The 18,042-nt window shown below is 54.7% G+C and overlaps 7 protein-coding genes across 7 annotated transcripts; all 7 read left to right on the top strand.

The window, feature by feature from the left end:
* Positions 1 to 582: 582 nt before the first annotated feature.
* Positions 583 to 2,244, top strand: LMXM_17_0060 (mitogen-activated protein kinase kinase 3,putative; the record flags this gene model as incomplete). Its single annotated transcript, XM_003873814.1, has 1 exon — positions 583 to 2,244. One exon carries the CDS (start codon positions 583 to 585, stop codon positions 2,242 to 2,244), a length of 1,662 nt encoding a protein of 553 aa, XP_003873863.1.
* A 1,582-nt stretch (positions 2,245 to 3,826) lies between these two features.
* On the top strand, positions 3,827 to 4,525 carry LMXM_17_0050 (conserved hypothetical protein; the record flags this gene model as incomplete). Its single annotated transcript, XM_003873813.1, has 1 exon — positions 3,827 to 4,525. The coding sequence occupies one exon, from the start codon at positions 3,827 to 3,829 to the stop codon at positions 4,523 to 4,525; it is 699 nt and encodes a 232-aa protein (XP_003873862.1).
* Positions 4,526 to 5,302: 777 nt separating this feature from the next.
* Positions 5,303 to 6,091, top strand: LMXM_17_0040 (conserved hypothetical protein; the record flags this gene model as incomplete). The annotated part of the gene is made up of 1 exon (XM_003873812.1): positions 5,303 to 6,091. One exon carries the CDS (start codon positions 5,303 to 5,305, stop codon positions 6,089 to 6,091), a length of 789 nt encoding a protein of 262 aa, XP_003873861.1.
* Positions 6,092 to 7,001: 910 nt separating this feature from the next.
* On the top strand, positions 7,002 to 7,568 carry LMXM_17_0030 (conserved hypothetical protein; the record flags this gene model as incomplete). Its single annotated transcript, XM_003873811.1, has 1 exon — positions 7,002 to 7,568. One exon carries the CDS (start codon positions 7,002 to 7,004, stop codon positions 7,566 to 7,568), a length of 567 nt encoding a protein of 188 aa, XP_003873860.1.
* A 1,666-nt stretch (positions 7,569 to 9,234) lies between these two features.
* Positions 9,235 to 9,912, top strand: LMXM_17_0025 (conserved hypothetical protein; the record flags this gene model as incomplete). The annotated part of the gene is made up of 1 exon (XM_003873810.1): positions 9,235 to 9,912. One exon carries the CDS (start codon positions 9,235 to 9,237, stop codon positions 9,910 to 9,912), a length of 678 nt encoding a protein of 225 aa, XP_003873859.1.
* A 775-nt stretch (positions 9,913 to 10,687) lies between these two features.
* LMXM_17_0020 (conserved hypothetical protein) lies at positions 10,688 to 11,353 on the top strand (the record flags this gene model as incomplete). Its single annotated transcript, XM_003873809.1, has 1 exon — positions 10,688 to 11,353. The coding sequence occupies one exon, from the start codon at positions 10,688 to 10,690 to the stop codon at positions 11,351 to 11,353; it is 666 nt and encodes a 221-aa protein (XP_003873858.1).
* Positions 11,354 to 13,609: 2,256 nt separating this feature from the next.
* Positions 13,610 to 15,934, top strand: LMXM_17_0010 (conserved hypothetical protein; the record flags this gene model as incomplete). The annotated part of the gene is made up of 1 exon (XM_003873808.1): positions 13,610 to 15,934. The coding sequence occupies one exon, from the start codon at positions 13,610 to 13,612 to the stop codon at positions 15,932 to 15,934; it is 2,325 nt and encodes a 774-aa protein (XP_003873857.1).
* Positions 15,935 to 18,042: the final 2,108 nt, after the last annotated feature.

Genomic DNA, 18,042 nt, shown 5'->3' with positions numbered 1-18,042 from the left:
GCGATGTTTCTCGGGACGCCCACGTTTCCCTCCAGTCCTACCGAGCACATTGAATGGAGACAGCTATAGGCACGACAGATGTGCCAACGACGAGTTAGGCAGCGGAATGCACTCCGCTCTCTTAGTGTCCATCAAGGCCGCTGAAACGCAGTTCCTAGTTGCCTACCTCGTCAGCCACCTTAACCTGTGATGCCGCCAGTGCACATGTACATCCGGCGAGGCGCCCGGGCATGCGACGGTACACTGACTTCTAGCACAGCGAGGCGCAGTCCATCTAGTCGCTCTTTGTTTTACCCCTTGCCCTGTACAATGCGTCAACACCACTACCGGGTACTGCTTTTCAGAAAGCACACAGCCATTCTCAGCTGCTGCGAGCATGCGCACTGGTGCTCTTGACAGTCCTCCGCTCCTCGAATCATTTCCCTTACTCTCTTCACGCGCCCTGTTTCGCGGTGGTCTTCTTTTTCTCTCTGCACTCTGTGTTCCTCCCACTCGCTCTCACGTCTGCACCCCACTCCAACATTCAAACAATGCGCTGAAAGCCAGAAATAGTTTCAGTGACAGCTTCATGCCCGGGAAAGTATGGACTTCTACGCTTTGCAAGACAGTCTCTTGCGCAATTCCAAGAGCGGAGGCAGCTCTGACACCGTCGACGTCGAGTCTAGGTACGTCTTGATAGAGAAAATCGGCTCTGGCTCTTATGGCGATGTCTGGAGCGCGACTCGGCGCACAGGGGCGAAGGACGTGTACGCAGTGAAGCGCATCGACAAGCGTCACGCGGGCATCAAGGGACTGCGGAGCGTCATGGGCGAAGTGGAGACGATGAGCCTTCTTTCTCATCCCAATATCGTCAAGCTCGAGGAGACGTATCAAGACGAAGCTTGCCTATCAATTGTGATGGAGTACCTCCCTGGCGGTTCCCTTCAGCACCGCATAGACCGGCAAAACGTGTCTGAACTGGAGACGCGGCGCTTCATCACGCAGCTGCTGATGGCTGTCGAGTACATTCATGAAAAGGGTATCGTCCACCGCGATTTGAAGCCGAGCAACTGCCTACTATCTCAAAATGACCTCGTCGTAAAGATATCAGACTTCGGGCTATCCGTGTTTGCCGGCAATAAGCAATGCTTGACGACGTGCTGTGGCACGCTGCACTTCATGGCACCCGAGATTCTGCTAGAGAAGAACTACGGTAAGCCGGTGGACATGTGGGCCATGGGCGTCATGGCACACGTGATGTTTTTCGGTCGTTACCCATTTCAGGCCCGTACAGAGGCGGCGCTGACGAAGGACATCTGCCGCGGGTATCTTCCGCGGGAGGAGGGTGGTGGTGGGCTGCCATGTCCATCGCTGCTACAAGACTTTATCAGTCAACTTCTCCTGTACGACCCACACCGTCGAATGAGCGCCAAAGATGCTCTCAAGCACCCATGGATCAAGGAAGGTTTAGACGCTAATCGGCGGACGTCCCTCTACCCGTCACAAGCACCTTCGGTGACAGCGATGAAGCCATCTGCGCGCTGGCGGGCGGCGGTGCTTGCAGTCATAGGCGTACAGCGGCTCCTCTACCTGCAGAGAATTCAGCGGCTAGTGCGGCTCGGTTATGACGGGTTTCCAATTTTGCGTGACTACCGCTACCTCGTAACCGGCAAGTATGTACCTGCAAGCACCTCTGTAGAGTGCAGCCACATGTTTCACGCGCGACCGATGGCGCTGCTCGAGTTGATCTCCATGATAAATACGTGCCCGTTCTTGAAACATGTAGATCTTAGCTGGAATAACATCCACAGCCTATCTGTAATCCAGTCGCTGCTCAAGGTGGTGACACGCCACCCTTCGCTGCAATCTATTGACCTGTCTCACAACCCCATCCCGGCCGTGGCAGGGCGTTCAATCGTGCGACTGATCCGAAATCCGCTTTCACAAGTGACATCCATCAACGTCGGCGACACCGGAATCAGTGCTGACACCATTGGGCAGATCAACTCTTTTTTGAAGGAGAAGCTGACCCCTGCCGCGCTGTCGTACAGCGCCTCCACAGGAGACATGCAAAGCCGACTCACTCAAGGCAGCTGCGATGACGCGCTCATGACGTCATCGTCCACTACGGTGAGCTCCTTGCAGCAGAAGCGTAGCATTGGTAGTGGGCCACTCAAGCAGCCCGCGAAGAAAGAGTCGCGCGGCGTGCGGCTCCCCCCAATTTCACGTCCACCAGCGGCTAGGCGCCATGGGAAGATGCCTTAGATCATGCGAGAGTAGAACGTGCGAGAACATCAAGGACGAACGCTTTCGCATACGGGCATGCCAAATTTTTCCGTCTTCCTGTTATGCTTGTCCAGTTCTCTTAAGGGATGTCGCTTACCTTTTCCCTCCGCTCTCTCCCCAACACGTGTCGTCATGCACGGTGTGACAGAGTGGTTCCCTTGACTTGTTGCTCCTGCCTATGTGTTTATATGGACACATGTCGATGCCTCTGATGTGTGCCTCCCGTTACGATGCCCGATGAAGTGCGTCAATTTGCATATGCGTTACGGCATTTTCCGCACACTTCATTCTACACTCCCATTTCCCTGCCCACTTTGAGGGGAGGGTGCGCAGCGCCACGGGTCTCTTTGTTCTTCTTAGCCCCTCTCGTATTGTTGGCGCAGAAGAGTGCTTCATCGCTGTTCCGACCCTCTCTCGCTTCCATCTCCCCTCCCTCATTCACCACTGATGTTATCCAGCACGGCGATGACTGTGATGTGACATGCGTGCCCGTTCTTTTTCTACTCCTTTGTCCTTGCCTGTCCACCGTCTCTCTCTATGTCCGCTTCTATCTCAGTCGCTCTCGTGCCCGTCCCTGTTCCGCCTAGCGGCCGCCGCACGGACGCCATGACATCCCCTTCCGTCCTCCTTGTTTTTCTCCTCTGCTTCGTGTGAAATGTGTACCTCATTTCGGTTTCTTCTTGCCTGTCTACTTCTTTTCTGTTCCCCCGGGGTACGACGACGAGAGACGGGGCCCCGCCCCTTCTTGTTTGCGCGAGATCGCAGGAGAGGGAAGCTGCGGAATCCGGGAAAGGGGGAGGGGGAGCACAGGGAGACAAGACAACTCTCTCCCTCGCGATAATGTAATCATGTACATGACGGGCGAGTAATATTGAATTTATGAGCTGCTGCAGTGTGTTGGCTGTCTTTTTTCCCCTTCCCTCCTTTTCGTTGCCACTCTTTTCTCTGGTGAAGTCACTCATATGCAAAACGTCGCGGCTCACGCGAAACGCTCAAAGGTACTCGTTCCCGGCGCTCCTACCGAGTGACGAAGCACAATAGCGCACACCTGAAGATTCTGCTGACTGTGCGCCACCGCGTGGCTCTCTATCGCAGCACCACGGTACCGTGGTGCTCTTGACGGGGCCAGACCTGCACTGCGGATGCGCACCACTCGACTGCGGATCGCTTGCCAGATTTACTCTCGTGACCCCATCCTAGCAAAGAGAGCGCGTTACTAGCGAAATGCCTTCCCCTCTTTGCTTGTCTTGCATCCGCCGCTACTGCAGCTCTGATGCCGAGTCCTAACTTGTTGTCTTCCACACGCTACGCACTCTTCTTTCTTTTCTTCGCTTCCACCAACGTTTTGCCTTTGAACGTCACTTGTATTGCCATTTCGTCCCTCCCGTCATCTTTCACTGGTGACCGCTGTACGCTCCAACCTCTGTGTCTCTCCATCGATACGGGTGTGTCTCGCTTATCCGGTATGCGACGTAGAAGAGGTGAATGCCATATTTGAGCCCACCGTGTGTACGTGCACTAAACATCCGTCGCTGCAGAGTATGGAACAGGTCCGGCTGTAATGGGGGATCAAGGAAACTCACTGGTGGTGTGGGGGAGCACTGGGCGGCGGCTCCAGTTCTCCATGCAGGATTTGAAGATGCCCGCGAGCCTCCACGACAATCCGCACTTTCACTTTTACGAGAAGCAGTGGGACGCCGTGGCGAGTTTCTGGTTTAACCGTATTTTAAAGGAGTCAGGACTCCAGCACCTTTCGGTGGAGGCCATCGTGGAGCTGATTCGTGAAGACATCTCCAAGCGCTGGGAGCGGCGTCGACAAGAACAGAGCATCTACAAGAAGCGGAAGAGGCTGTTGCAGCGTAGTGGCCCAGCAGGATCCCCCTCGGCATGGGTGTTGCTAACAAACGTTACGGCACTCGAAGGCTACCACGCGGCTACCGAGATGGAGCAGAGGGATTTGGTAACGGCCTTGGTGGGGCGAGTCGAGGACGTTGCAAAAGACAAGGTAGAGTCCTGGCGGGTGCTTGTCGACGACGCATCGGAACAACCGCCCGCCAAGTCTGCGCGTGTAGAAGGTACTGCGACAACGTCCGCAGAAAACTCTGGCAACGACGGTGACGCTGCCGGCGACTTTGACGACCGCGTCGCCGTCGTCTTGAAGCTATCCAGTAAGGAAAAGGCCGCTACCACGATCGCCAACCTCCACGGTAGCAGGTTCGACGACCGCCGAGTACTGTGCCGATTCTGGAGCGTATCGTGATTTCTGCGACTTTCTCAGCCCGCCCCGTTCGCGTGCGTGAACATGTGCAAGGGAGGGTATGACCCCAAAACCCAAGTGTTCGGCTGCGCGGTAACGTGAGTTTGGCGCGCAGATGCGCTGCCTGGTGCAGTCAGGCGCTCATTAGGGAAAAGACCTCCGTGTCTTCCGCGTCGTCCATCTCGCCTTTCCAGCTACCGCTTCCTTTTCCTTCCACTCTCCCTACTTCCTGCTAGTCTAAAAGATGGTAGGGGGCAACAGAAGTAGGGGTTTGGTCGTTTCAGCGGTTGGTGTGCCACGAATGCATGCAGGAATGCATTCCTCTGCTCACTGTCTGGACACTTCTATGAGTGGCGGTGCTTTCAAGCGTGGTCTTTGGTCGCCCGTGCACGACAGCTCGTCTTGGGGCAGTTCGGCATTGTTATCTTGGCCATTCTTCGCAGCCAAGGTGCTCACCGCAATTAATGCACAGCCTTCAGGCCCCTCACTGCGCGCCCATCGTCCACTGGGCTCATCGCACGCCATCTCATTCTCTCAAATTCATCTTCGCACCTCTTTCCTCTCTAAATGTTTCCGGCGCCGCTACGCGCGGGTTTCGTGATGTATCGTTCAAGCCTCTTTGAGCGAGTGCACGCAGCAGCTAAGGGACTCGCCTCTCAGCAGTGCAGCTGCTCCATCAGACTCCCGATCTCCTCCTTGTTTGACTAGACATTATCATTGGTGTTTCTCTCTATTGCTGCCTCTCCCTCCTCCTCTTTCTAACCTTCGATGTGGCGGCAGATGCAGCGCTGGAGGGTAAACGCGGCACCGGCGGCGGCCCAGACGCAGTCGTGCCTTTTAGCGTTGCGCTGCGCCACCACGGGAACGCAGCACAGTTACAAGCCCGGGTGCTTTGCATTGGCATTGCGCTCTCTCTTCGTGACGCTTACACCGATGTCTCTGAAAAGGCGCATTGCGATTCGGATGCAAACCGGGATGGAGCGCACCGAGGAGCTGGAGAGGGAACTGCAGTGGCTCCAGAAGCACGGGTCGCCGCTGCAAGTGATGGGGCTTCCAAACCACGCGGAGCTGGCCGAAGTCCGTGCTCGCTACCGAAGTTTGGTCCTGGAAACCCACCCCGACACGGCAAAGAACACCACAGGTGAGAGCGAGTACGCTATTTTGCAGACGGCGTACAAAATGTCCGTCAACCCAGCTAGCCTCTGGCATCAAAACGGTGCCTCACCAGCGCTGCATCGTCAGCTGCTGCACACATCCAAGAAGAAGCTACGTCGACTAGATCGCGTGCGCGTTTTCGCCACCTTCTCTTATGCCGTGATGCTTGTCATTGGCGTATTTTTCTCCACCGTGGTTGTGAGCAATGGACTTGAGGCAGCGCTGAAATTCTTCGACCCGGAGTTTTACCACTTCATGGTTCAGCAGGAGAAGGAGGAAGACCGAAAGCGCGCAGCGGGGAAAGTGGTAGACACGGACCCGAAACGACTCGCACCCACAGCCGTACGCCGACTGCTCTTCCCCGGCCAATTCATTCACGAAGGCGATGGAGGTAAGGCGTGTCGCGGAGAGTGATTTAGTATGTCTGACTAAAGTTGTGAGGTATGTCGGGAGACGCGTCATGCTCGCCTCGCGTCCCGTCGCGCCGTCTCCCCCTGCTCACCGTCTCATAACCCGGCAGGGAGTCCGCCGCGTCTGCACGGACGATCAGTCATTCCCTGTCGACGGCCTCGTACCCAAACACATCCACAGATTGACGTGATAGTGACAAACACTTGAAGAACGTCAGAGTCAATACAAGGGATCGTGCATGTGGACATGCTCGTACTTACCGCACCGTAGGGTCTGCCATGCAGGTGCTGTGAGAGATGGTAACTTGTCTCCTGTCCGACTACGGCGTGCTACTGTGAGCGCCTGCAGTTTGACGAGGTGACTGCCACCCCACAGGGACCTCGCCAAGAGTGCACTGTCACTGTCCTCTACCTGTGTCTGATGCAATCAGGCTTCCATGCCCTCGCTATCTGTCTTTCCTTCGTGACTACTAACCTTCTCCCACGCGTCGCTCTCCGCTTCGTGCCTTGCCTGTGTTTTCGAGCTCGTCTTCGAGTTTGGTGGTTGACACTGCCCAGCGGCTCCACAACATCACATCCCTGGTTCTCCGCCTTTTCCTTTTCCTTGACCTTTCTTCAGCAACCAACTGTGACCTTTTTTTGTGTATCGTGCTTGTCGCTCGGGTGGTACGTCAGCCCTTCTCCCAAGAGTGACTCGCAGGAATCCGCTTCTGGAGAAGGTAAGGGCACGAGGTGCCTTGCTAGCCTTCTGCTAGGGACAACACCCCCTTTCGCACCTTCGCTGAGGCCGCAGCTCCCCGACACACATACGACACGGGGCTGAGGTGTAACTCTCGCACACGTATTTTGTGTCGCCAGTACGGTCACACGCTCATCTATTACAGAGAGGAGAAACAATTACGCGAGACTCCGTTATGCAAGGGAATTCGCATACAAAGGCTGCTGCTGCTGCGGCATCCGTCGCGTCAGTACCGGCTGGCTCACACGACGCGAGCTGCTCAAATCTTAGTGACTACCTCAACGAGGACAGTGTCGTTGGTGATCTGGAGACGTACGACGTTGGGGAGTACCACCTTACCACTTGCCCTATATGCTTGGAGCACTTCACCCTAGACAACCCTGCCATTCTCCTCAAGTGCGAGCATGGGTTTCACCTGCAGTGCTTGGAGTCGTGGCGACAGCGGTCCTCGATGTGCCCGATGTGCTTTGCGCCTGTGGTGGGCGACGAGGGACGTCTGATGAGCAGTTGCGATGTCCGTAGACGCCGTTGCATGCGACTAAAGCCGCCCTCAGCCTCCCACCACGAAACGGAGCGCAACGCACTCATTACAACAACAGTCGCTCAGCGGATGCCACAGCCTAACTGCGAGGTGGAGCACGCATCTGAGCAGGATGAGGAAATCGAGGTGATTGAGGTGACATCCCGAAAGGGCGGCGTGCACTGGGTGTGGTCGTGGTTGCGTGAATGCTGTGCTTTCTAGCACCTCTCTTTTATCCATCTCGTCTTCATCAACCGTGACTTTGTTGTTGCCACGGTACGCGAGATTACAGGAGACAGGGGTGCAAGGTAAGCCAGGCGACCCCCTAGGACATGTTTGTGTAGCTGAAACGCTGTTTTTCCCCTTTTCTTTCCATCCGATTCATGCGCTGAACCCCTTTGATTGACACCGGGAATCAAGATGGATATTGTTGTTGCTGTTGTTGCTGCATCCTTCTGTTTTTTGAACATTGAGCTTTTTCTCGTTAGTTTGCTGAGCTGAACAGCAACGGCTGTCTGCGCGCGTGTGCAGTGCCGTCTATGTGTATGCTTGTGTATGCGATGTTCAATTTCCACGTGTTACTGGCTCTTGTGAGCGTGCGTGCTGTGCTTTTCACTTTTCTTGTTTCCCTTTTTCGATGATCATCTTTCACTTTCTTCCGCCCTTTGTTCTCCGTCTTGGTGTGTGCATCTCGAACACTCGTGCAATCGGTGAAGGTGGGGAGGGCCCTGCAGGGTCGTCCGTAGCCTCGGTCTCTCTTTGTCGGGCTTTTCTTTTGCTTCACCTCACAGCTATGCCGTTTTCCAGTCCCCGCTCCGCTTCAGACAGACAAGGAGGCATGTGCACCGCTGCTCTAACAATCTCACCCAAACCCAGGTGACTGTCGCACACGAACTTGGGTCTGTGCTGGGCTGCTACGCGTCCACATCTTCGTTGTAGTGCTCTTCTTGCCAACGTGTCACGGCTGCTGTTTTGTCTTATCGCTGTTTGGCTCGTGTGCTTTTCCGTGCTGTCGGCCCCACGCCCACGCGGTGTTTCTCGTCTCCGTTGTGGCCGTTTTGGTAGCCCTCACTGTTCCTTGGATCTCCTCCTTTGCTTTCAAAAAACCGTTTCTGACTTTGCAACGAGTTCCTTTGCCCACCAAAATGTATATCCTCTAATGACAACAAGTGTACTTCAACATCGCCGTAGCGATTCCTGAAGTCATATGCGCGGGTGCTCTTCTACGCGGATTCACGGATGCCTTGTTTTCCTTCAGGAGGTTCCGTGGACCAACGCTCCAATACGGGCGGCGTGTTGGCACGCACCGTTATTGGATGAAGGCAGTAGAGCGTGCCGCATACCGGTGCCTTTTCCCATTTCAAGGTACAGGATGCTTACAAAGCACAGCGGACTCGCTGATCGCTGGAGGAAAGTGCGCTGCAGAAGAAAACGCAGCGACCCCGTGCCATACTCCTTTGCTATTGTGTGCTCATGCTCGTCTGCTTCTCTCCTACTCCTTCCCCTTCTCCATTTCTTTTCCTGATGGGCAGCGTCTCTCTTGGATCACGCGGCATCTACCAAACAAACATATTTACTGAAAAAGGATTGACAAGAGTAGCCACTGCGCACCCCACAGTGCTCTGAGCAACACCTTTGCCTCCTCGCTCCCTACCGCCACACCGTTGCCGCCAAATAGCGAGGGTTTCTCTCTCTGTTTAGTCTTTTCACCACCTTGCTATTCTCACTGAGCCTCCCTCGTCTTCGGCTGCGTCTCGTCACCTTTTCACCTCAGCAGTGAGTGTTTTCGTTTTAAATGTGGAAGCGTTCTTGGCCGTGACGTTGTGGTGTGTCAACGTAGAGGTCGCTGCGTCCCTTTGCCGGTTTTGGCCTTTTTCATCACCGCAGAATGGTTCACCGTCCTGATGACTCGAAATATGCCCTGTTCTTTACATGCGTCCTGAGTCACCTCCCCATGGTGGCCGTTGTGGCCTTTCTCGTGCGACGCAATTTGCGCTTTGAAGGAGTGGTTGGGGCATACTCCGTTACGGTTTCGTTTATGTACCACATGTGCGAGTGCTTTGAGACGAGCCTTTTCATGTCCGAAGGGCGCTGGCACCGACTGGACAACATTGGTGCCATCGTCTCCGTCGGGTGCTCCTGCCTCCAACTAACCTGCTTCGAAAACCGAATCGTTCTGGAGTACTTGCAGTACATCGTCGTGTTCATTATCATTATATTGCAGGAGGCCGCTCCTTGGGATGTCCGCTACACTATTGGGCCCGTAGCCATATGCATTGCTGTACCAATTGTGTCTCACCTCCTTAATCCCCGCCGCCGCCAAGGGTTTGTCCTACCGCGCGTCCTCAATGGTCTTGTGGCGCTAGCTCTCGGTGGCATATTTTTTGTCATGGGACTCGATGAATTGAACGACCCCGTCCGGATATACCACGGACTCTTTCACGTTTGCATGACGATGACGATTTTCTTTTTCTTTTCCGCCATGCACCCTTCATTGGAACGGAAGCGGAAATCGTTGTACTTGGCAAGCTGCGATGACGCGGTTGCCGTCATGGTGAACCTTTGAAGTACACGGCCTGCACCAGCGGCTGGTAGTGATGTCGCAGGAGATGTACGGTGAAAGGTGGGGCGGTGCGCCCTGGACTTGAGCGTAGTGCCGCTGTCTGAGCACCTTAGTGAATGCAGTCGTCTTCATCGGCTTTCAACGGGCAGATTAGGCTCCTAGAGGTGACACACATAGGCACACAAGCAAACACGCGAAAGAAAACAATGCAACATGACGCGAAAGTTTCCCTTGAATAGAAAGGGCCCCTCTGCTTTCCGATGACTTGATACTATTATGCTTTTCTTGCCACATTACCTTGTATGATGGCGATCTTCTCTTCATTCCCCCTGTGCCATTCCCCCGCACCGTCTCCTCCGGGCAATGCAGTAAAGCAAACCAAGGAAGCGCAAGTTGTACTCAAGCTGGAAAGCACGTAATACGGCAGTGTATGCATTGGCGTTGGCGAATGCCCTGCCGTCAGCTCAACTCCTGTGCAAGGAACAAGCGATGCCACGATGGTTTCAAATCAAACTTCTTTCTTTCCACCCTCCCTCCCTCTCTCTCTGCTCCTCCCCTTTCCCGTACTGGCATTTCTTTCTCTCGAACAGCGCACAGTGTTTATCTCGATGATGCTGTTTGTTTCCCGCTGCATGGACACAGTTGAACGAGGACAGCCACATAGCCATATACGCGCTCATCAACGCTCATCAACGCTCATCCCTATCCTTTGCATCGCATCTCCTTTCTTTTCTTCCTTGCTTTATTTTTCTCTGCTTCCATCTCAGGCGCGTGTGCGATGCGGGTGAACGAGAGTCCGGCAATTCTCTTCATCACAACGGTGCTCAGTCACATAGCACTGCTTCCTACACTGCACTTTTTTTACAGGCGCAAATACATTTTTGAGTTATGTTGCGCAAGCTTCGGCTTTCTCGCCTCCTTCATGTACCACACAACGGAAAGCTTTGGTACATCCATCTTCCTTTCTGAGGTAGCGTGGCATCGCCTCGACAATGTCGGCGTTATCTCGATACTGGGGATCTGGTGCGTGTATCTCTGCTGCTTCCAGAACCCCTGTGTGGACATGAGCTGCAAGTGCTTCTGCATCTTTTTTACCCTTGTGGTGCAGCAGAAACACCCGTGGGACGTGCGTCTTACTATCTCCCCAATTCTTTTCTTCACCTTATTTCCCGTCGTAAAGCACTGCTTTATCGAGCAACGCATCCCACCGTTCTGTGCCCGGCAGTTGGCCTGTGGTGTCTTTCTTTTCTTCTTTGCTACTATCTTTTTCTTCCTCGGTCTTGACAGCCGTGCAGACAGGTACCGCATGTACCACGGTGCATGGCATTTTTTCGGAGGACTATCCTCCTTCTTCTTGTGGGAAATGGTGAAGACTCCTGGATGCACAGGCAACTACGCCGTCCAGCGTCGGGAATACACCCTGCGTGGGGATACCATGGTGTAGCGTAGTGTAGTAGACCCCTTGTCTCTTCCCTTTTTTCCTGCTCTTTCCTGCGCAATCAAAACCACTGTGCCTCTGCCACGACGTGTGTTCGTTGATGGGGGACGTATTGTAGTTTTCACCTGAGCGGAGCGTAATAAAACTCCTGTAGTTGATGCTGTTATATTCTCCGTTTTTCTTCTTTTTAAGTATTCTACTCAAGCAGTCGCTGCTGCTGGTGCCCTAACGTATGACCTCGTACCTGGATGCGTACTCTTGTGTACTCGATTATTATCTGTTCTAGAGAATTTTTTTTTTTTGAAACCCTGTCGGCTCCGTGTGGAAGCCATTCATCTTTTCAGAAACACTGACTGTCCAGTAAAACCGAAAGAGATACGGAGACCGCGCTCTCGATTCGAGGCACGACAGGAGTTCACCTCCACAACGCAAACGCGCGCACCGGTACGTCTGTCCGTCTTCCTCGCTCCACTTCACCCAGGGTGCGATCATCTCCCTCATTTACACTTTGCTCACAGCCTGCTTTCTCTGCTCTCCCGTCTGCTGGTCTGCCTTCACTCAAAACACACTACTGCCTAGCTGGAAGTTCCGCCACACCACTGCATCTGCCGCGATAGCGAAAGCGAAACGCCGCAAAGACAAGCAAACAACCCCAACTATACAGAAGAGGATATCCTCCTGCTTTTTTCCGACTGCGATAGGAGCGATGCTAGCACGACGTCATATCTGTTTCCTATTTTGCGTGTTCGCCATCGTCGCCTCGGCGCTGGCAGTTAGGGCTTCGCTTCTCATCGAAGTTCCTCCTGAGCAAACGTTTTTGCTGCAGCGCCGTCACATGGGGTCCAGAGACGAGGATGCACTTCGTGCTATTACTCGCGGCCTACCGTCGTCCTCGACTCCAAATGCGTCTCTCGACCACTACAAGTCACTCTCTTCCAAGGAGCTGAACAAGATAATAAGAGATCGGGACAGTGACTGCCACGGCTGCGTCGAGCACCGTGATTTGGTGCAGCGTGCGTTTGAGGTACAACAGCTTCCGACCATGGACGAGCGCGTTGCGTGGCAGCTAACCGTTTCTGACCGTAGGCTCATAACAATACCGACCCGTCTGGAAAACCTCGCGTTTGTCACGGGGGCCCTCTCCAACACGAACTGCAACATCTTCAACAAGACCATCTATTGCAACTTACGCGAAATATGATCCCGGAGCAGAACGAAGCCATTCATCATCTTCCTTCTCTGGAACAGAGGTTACCCTGTGGTCTGAAACACAGATTCGATTCATATTCATGCATGGCACGGCGTCATGGCTCACCATCCATAATCTCTGCTGTCTATGGGCCGTTCACGTCTGCCTTGTATTTTCGCGCTGCTTTCACGACACTTGTATAACTTGTCGCTCTCCGCCTGCCATGCTTCGTGGTCTTTTGCTCCTCTTGTCAGCGTGGGTGCGTGCGGGACTCTTCTGTACTCTCTCTCGGCTGCCGCTGCCGAGTTATGCAGCATTTTCTTTTCTTGTGCTTTGCTGTTTGTTGCCCCGATTTCCACCCCTCACTCCCTCTTTGAAGCCGGACGGGGGCTTTCATTTCTCTCCCTCATCCTTCGCTCTTTGCCACCTGTGCTTGTGGTTTCTGAGCGTTGCTGCAGAGACGGTAAATGACCTCAAAAAAACACGAAGGTGATCTGCCTTCAGTAGTACTAGTACTGCCTCTTCGTGCAATTCGCTTAGTTCGTGGTGAATCATGGATGTGCTCTATCGGTTTTCGTTGAAGAAGAGAGGAACCTGACCGGTTTCATGCTACTCGTAGCTTGTTCTCGAACCGTTGTTTCCGCACTTGCCCTTTCACAAAAGACAGCTTCCCATAGCAGAAAGTAAAGTGTTGGCCACCTCTACCGAGCGCAAGTGGGCTGACTGAGGATGACCTTTTCTTTTCCTGATGACTCCCCCTTCTTTGTGGTGCAGACAGCATCTCCCGTTCTTTGGCTTTCCTCTCACCTGACTTGTCTATCTCCATCGCTCTCTGTACTGCCCTCGGTGTCTTACTCTACCCTTTTGTAGAGCAATTCACAATCGATCTCTCCTTCTTTTACTGTTTCCGTTCCCCCTGTGTCACTTTCTACGCCAAGTAAGGGCCCCACCTCACCTCTTGCTTTGCCTTCCGCGCACCTTTGTGCACCCGCCATCCCTTCTGCAACAAATCTGCGGTACACATCCCCGTCCTTCTCTTTGTTTGTTTCTTCTTTCCGGTGTTCACAAAAGCCATGGATCGCGCAGCAACCTCCGACGCGCGCGCGCGCAGCAGCCTCTCCAAGGCTCAGGAGCACTTGAAGAACAATGACGTAAAGGAAGCCATCGAGGCCCTCTCGTCGCATCTGCGCTTTAACCAAGTTACCCCTATCGGGTTTGAGTGCCTCGAGCTGCTAGCCGATCTCTGCATTACCCAGGAGAAGCTGGAACCGATTAAACTGATCGAGGTGCTCCGGCGGTGTCGCAGCGGTCTCCGCGGTTCGCAGCACGTGGAGGAGAGCGTGCAGCGCATTGTAGACTCCGTCATGATCCGCATCCGACAGATGTGCGCAAGGGCAAAGGAGCGCGCAGAGGCGATGCAGGTCAACGCCACCGAAGGCGACCGGATGCTCGCTGCCTTGAACGGCATCTCTCTCGCCGCGCTCGCCGAGAAGCGCCACATCATTCCCTGCCACGCCGCCCTGCGTCGCCTCATTCGCCACTTCTGCGGCAACAACACTATTGGTTTTGCCAAAAAGCTGACGTTTATTTACAACAAGACGGTTCGCCAGTTCCTGTCCATGTGCAAGGAGTTCAACGCTCCTGCGTGTGTGCTGGACATCTCCAGTGCTGTGTCGCGCACCGTATCGCACATGGCGCTGGACCACTTGCACGACCACGACGATGCAGCGTCGCGAAACGCTGTGCAGGAGCTGCTGAAGGAGCGTGCAGCCTTCCTGACGTCCACATCGGCAGTGACCGAGACAGTGGAGACGTTGTGCTGCTTGCTCAACGACATCTGCAGCCTGCGCCAGTACGGTGGCGCCTTTGACGTTCTCTCGTGCTTGAAGCGCGTGTGCGACAAGGTGCAGCGCAACGAGGAGTTTGTCGACGTAGTGTCAGGGGCCTACGAAACAATGAGCGACATCTTCTGGACGTGCTCCGTGTACAACTACCATGCCTACTGCCTTTCCGTTGCTGCGTCCATGAAGCGACAAGAGAAGCGCGGCCCCCTCGCCGCTCGCGCCGTCCTTGCCTCACTCTGCGTGGCCGATGGCGACATGGAGCTGGACCCGTTTGGCCGCTACCGTGAGAAGAATGCCCGCATCGACGAGCTATTTGAGTCGCCGGTCACCACCAAAACGAGCCTTATCGCGAACCTCAAGACAAAGGGCGTGTACACGCTCGCCTCCCCGGACATTGTCAAGATCGCGGCCAACCTCGAGGACCCCAACTTCTCCGACTTCACCGGATTGCACAAGAGCGTAACGGCGCTGACGGCAGGAAACAGCGACCTCGCCCGCTACGGGAACGAACTCCACAAGATGATCCTGCGCTACCAGCTGGAGGTTCTCTCCGGCACATGCAACTACGTCGAGGTGCTCTCTCTCGCGGCGTACAACGGCAACCTGACGGCGGCGGAGTACGTCAACAACATTGAGCCCGTCATCCTCGGCGATGAGTCTGTCTCTGTGGACATTGACACGCGCACAAACACGCTCTCGTTTCGCGACTCGTCGAAGGCGAAGATGTTGAGCTACTTTAACAAGATTGTTGCGAACGTTGACACTGTCCCCGCGTCCTCGCTAGCGACGACATCTGGCCGCTACTCTGACTTCACCCACGTTGCCGCGTCTTCATCGAAGAGGCAGGTGACTCCGTCGACAGAGGATCTCGAGGCCGCACGTGCGCGTAGCACCAGCATCTACGCGCTGCAAAAGGCCTGCATCAACTCCAAGGCGGAGCGTATCGAGGAGGCAAAGAAGAGCGAGGATAAGAAGCGGGAGCGGGCCGTGGCGGAGCGCCGTGAGCAAGAGGAGGCAAAGAAGGAGGAGACGCAAAAAGCGTACATCCGCAAACTCTACGCCGAGTACAACGAACGCCAGCGGCAGGAGCGGGGCAAGGAGGTGCTCCGAAAGCTGCGCATCAAGTACCCCGGCTTCAAGGCCGACGAGGCTATTGTTTACCGCAGCGCCGCAGGGTTTGAGGATGAGCTCACACGCCTGCTCGCGGCGTTCAAGCGCCGCGGCGTCGACAATGACCGCAAGGAGATTCTCCAGGCAAACCTATACGAGCGTGCTCTCCGCGCGCTGGAGATTCCAAAGCGCAAGGACTACGAGGCACAGAACGCAGAGCGCAACCGCGCCGAGCGTTCCGCCGCCCGTGAAAACTACCTTGCTGAGCATCGCCGCGAGTACGATCGCCGTCAGAACGAGAAGGCGGTGCTTTCCAAGTTCCTTCACGACGCCGACGAGTTTGAGCGAACGTGGCGCAAGCGTGCCAACATCGATAAGCCGTCGAAGCGCGACGAGCAGCAGCGTCTTCTCGAGGAGGAAATGCGCCGGCTCGGCGGCGAATGAGGCACATGCTGGACAGGGGGAGGGCCAAAAGGAGGGGGAAGAGCGGCCCGCCGTTAGGGTGTGTGACCGAGTCGGTCTTGCAGTGACTCCGACAAAGAAATGCCGGGCTCCGTTCTCACACTGCTCACTACCGTCGTGCTGCTTCTTTTTTTTCCCCCGTGCGATCACATCTCAGGGTAGTGCTGGCTGTTCACATTTTTTCGAAATGTTTCGGCTCTGGATCGCACTTTCCTGCTTTAATCCCGTGTGCGCACTCTCGCCGCTGCGGATACGGGTGGTAACCGAGGGTAGCTGGCACAGATTGGTCGTCTGTTCGTTAAAGCGTTAGTTGTTTGGCGGTGTTGAATGCTTGTGTGCCTCAGAGTCGCTCTCTGTTATTCAGGTTCGCATGCTGGTGGGCGCGAACGTACGACTCCGAATAGGAGTGTCATGCTCTCTTTTTTTTTCTCGTAAGTAAGTCTTTCTCCACTGATTGGCGATGCGATGGCTGATCCATTGTCTTCTTTGTTCGTCTGTTTGCACTGGTGTATCGCTTCCTTCGTGCGTGTGGCTGCGTGGAGCAGCCATCAATCATCCCTCTCCTTCGCAACTCACACTACCGTTCTCCCTGTTGTTGTTGTCGCCGTTTTTTTCTCTTTGGCGCGGTCCGCCGTAGGAGACATAAGAAACTAACTGACCCCTTAACTTGACAAGATTACTGAAAACTAATGAACAGCAAGCAATGCTAGAGGTCTTGCATAGGGTGCGAGAGAAGGGATCACGAAAGACCACCGCCACCCATCTGCGGTACGTGATAGAGTAGAGGTCCACGCAGTGGCTCACATTCGCCGCCACGTTCTTTACTGACGAGCGATCGAGGGGGCAAGTACAGTACGCCCACACCGCTTGTCACTGAGCGTGACCAGATAGCACACGCCGAAACGTGTCAATGCTCACGTTATCTACCCTATCAGGCTCGTCGCCGCATGAAGACGACTCTCTGTGAGCACCTTGGGGCGGCCCAACAACAGTAACAGCACCCGCATTGCTATGTGCCCATTTGCTTCTCCCAGACTTCGAAGACAGTCACTGGTTGTGCAGGTACCGGGCAAAAAAAACCAGAAAAACCATTTCGTTACAGCTTCACTTGCCTCCTGTACTTTTCCCCTCTCCGTTTTTCGTACACGTTGCATCTATAGACCCTTGAAGCGATCCTGGTGGACTCACTCACCTCAAGACTTACGTCATCGTGCCGGCTTTCCCTTGCAGAGGAAGACTGGCAAAAGAAGCTGAAGCAGATCCGCAAAGCCACTCGGCTCCATGGGGCAGGGGAATACACTGCCCTACATCGTCATCTCTGCCACTGTGCAACTGAGCCTGCCGGTGGCCACAGCTCCGCCGAGCGAGAAGGCGTATACACGACAAATCATAGGTAAAAACTACAAACAAACCCTGCTGAGAGATTTGTGGGGTGAACATGTGATGCACACAGTTAAGACCTTCCTTCCCTGCTGCAATGACAGAGCAAGCCCGTGGAGTCGACAACCTCATGTCTAAGGGACTGCGCTCCGCCACTACAAACAAAAATACACTGCTACCGTGAGCCCTGTTCTCACGGCATTCCTGACGCCCTTGCAGACGTCAAGGCGTTGCACTTCCTGGAAGGCCTCAAGACGCAGTATACGCTGATCCGCGTGTGCCCATGCAGCTGGAGGAACTGAGTAACCGAAAAGCACGCAACATCTGTCTCTACGTAAGGCTAACTCAGATGCTGACGATAAGCACATGCTCTCATTGATAGCTGCCGCGAGGCCGCTTCTCAGCTGATCTGCCAACCTTCCGGATTGAACAAGATGATAGTATCAGACTTGGAAAGGGCCTCCGTTAACATGGAAGAGCTCGGGGCGGGGTGGGGGTTCGCTTACATTCTAGAGCGCTCGCTTTTGACGCGCCTGCAACGGGGCTGCTTTCTGGATCCCATCCCTGCAAGCACCTCACTCACATAGCATTCTATGCGTGTTCACAGCTTCGGGGTCTTTCTCAACTCGCAGGAGCCGCCTGTACTGCGAGAGATCAAATCGCGACAGAGTGATGCTCACAACATGGATGGCCTCAAGAGGCGTCGTGCG

This window comes from Leishmania mexicana, chromosome 17 (assembly GCF_000234665.1).
Source record: "Leishmania mexicana MHOM/GT/2001/U1103 complete genome, chromosome 17".
Lineage (NCBI taxonomy): Eukaryota > Euglenozoa > Kinetoplastea > Trypanosomatida > Trypanosomatidae > Leishmania > Leishmania mexicana.
The sequence above is the reverse complement of the archived record's forward strand: the minus strand, read 5'-3'. Positions and strand labels throughout refer to the sequence as shown.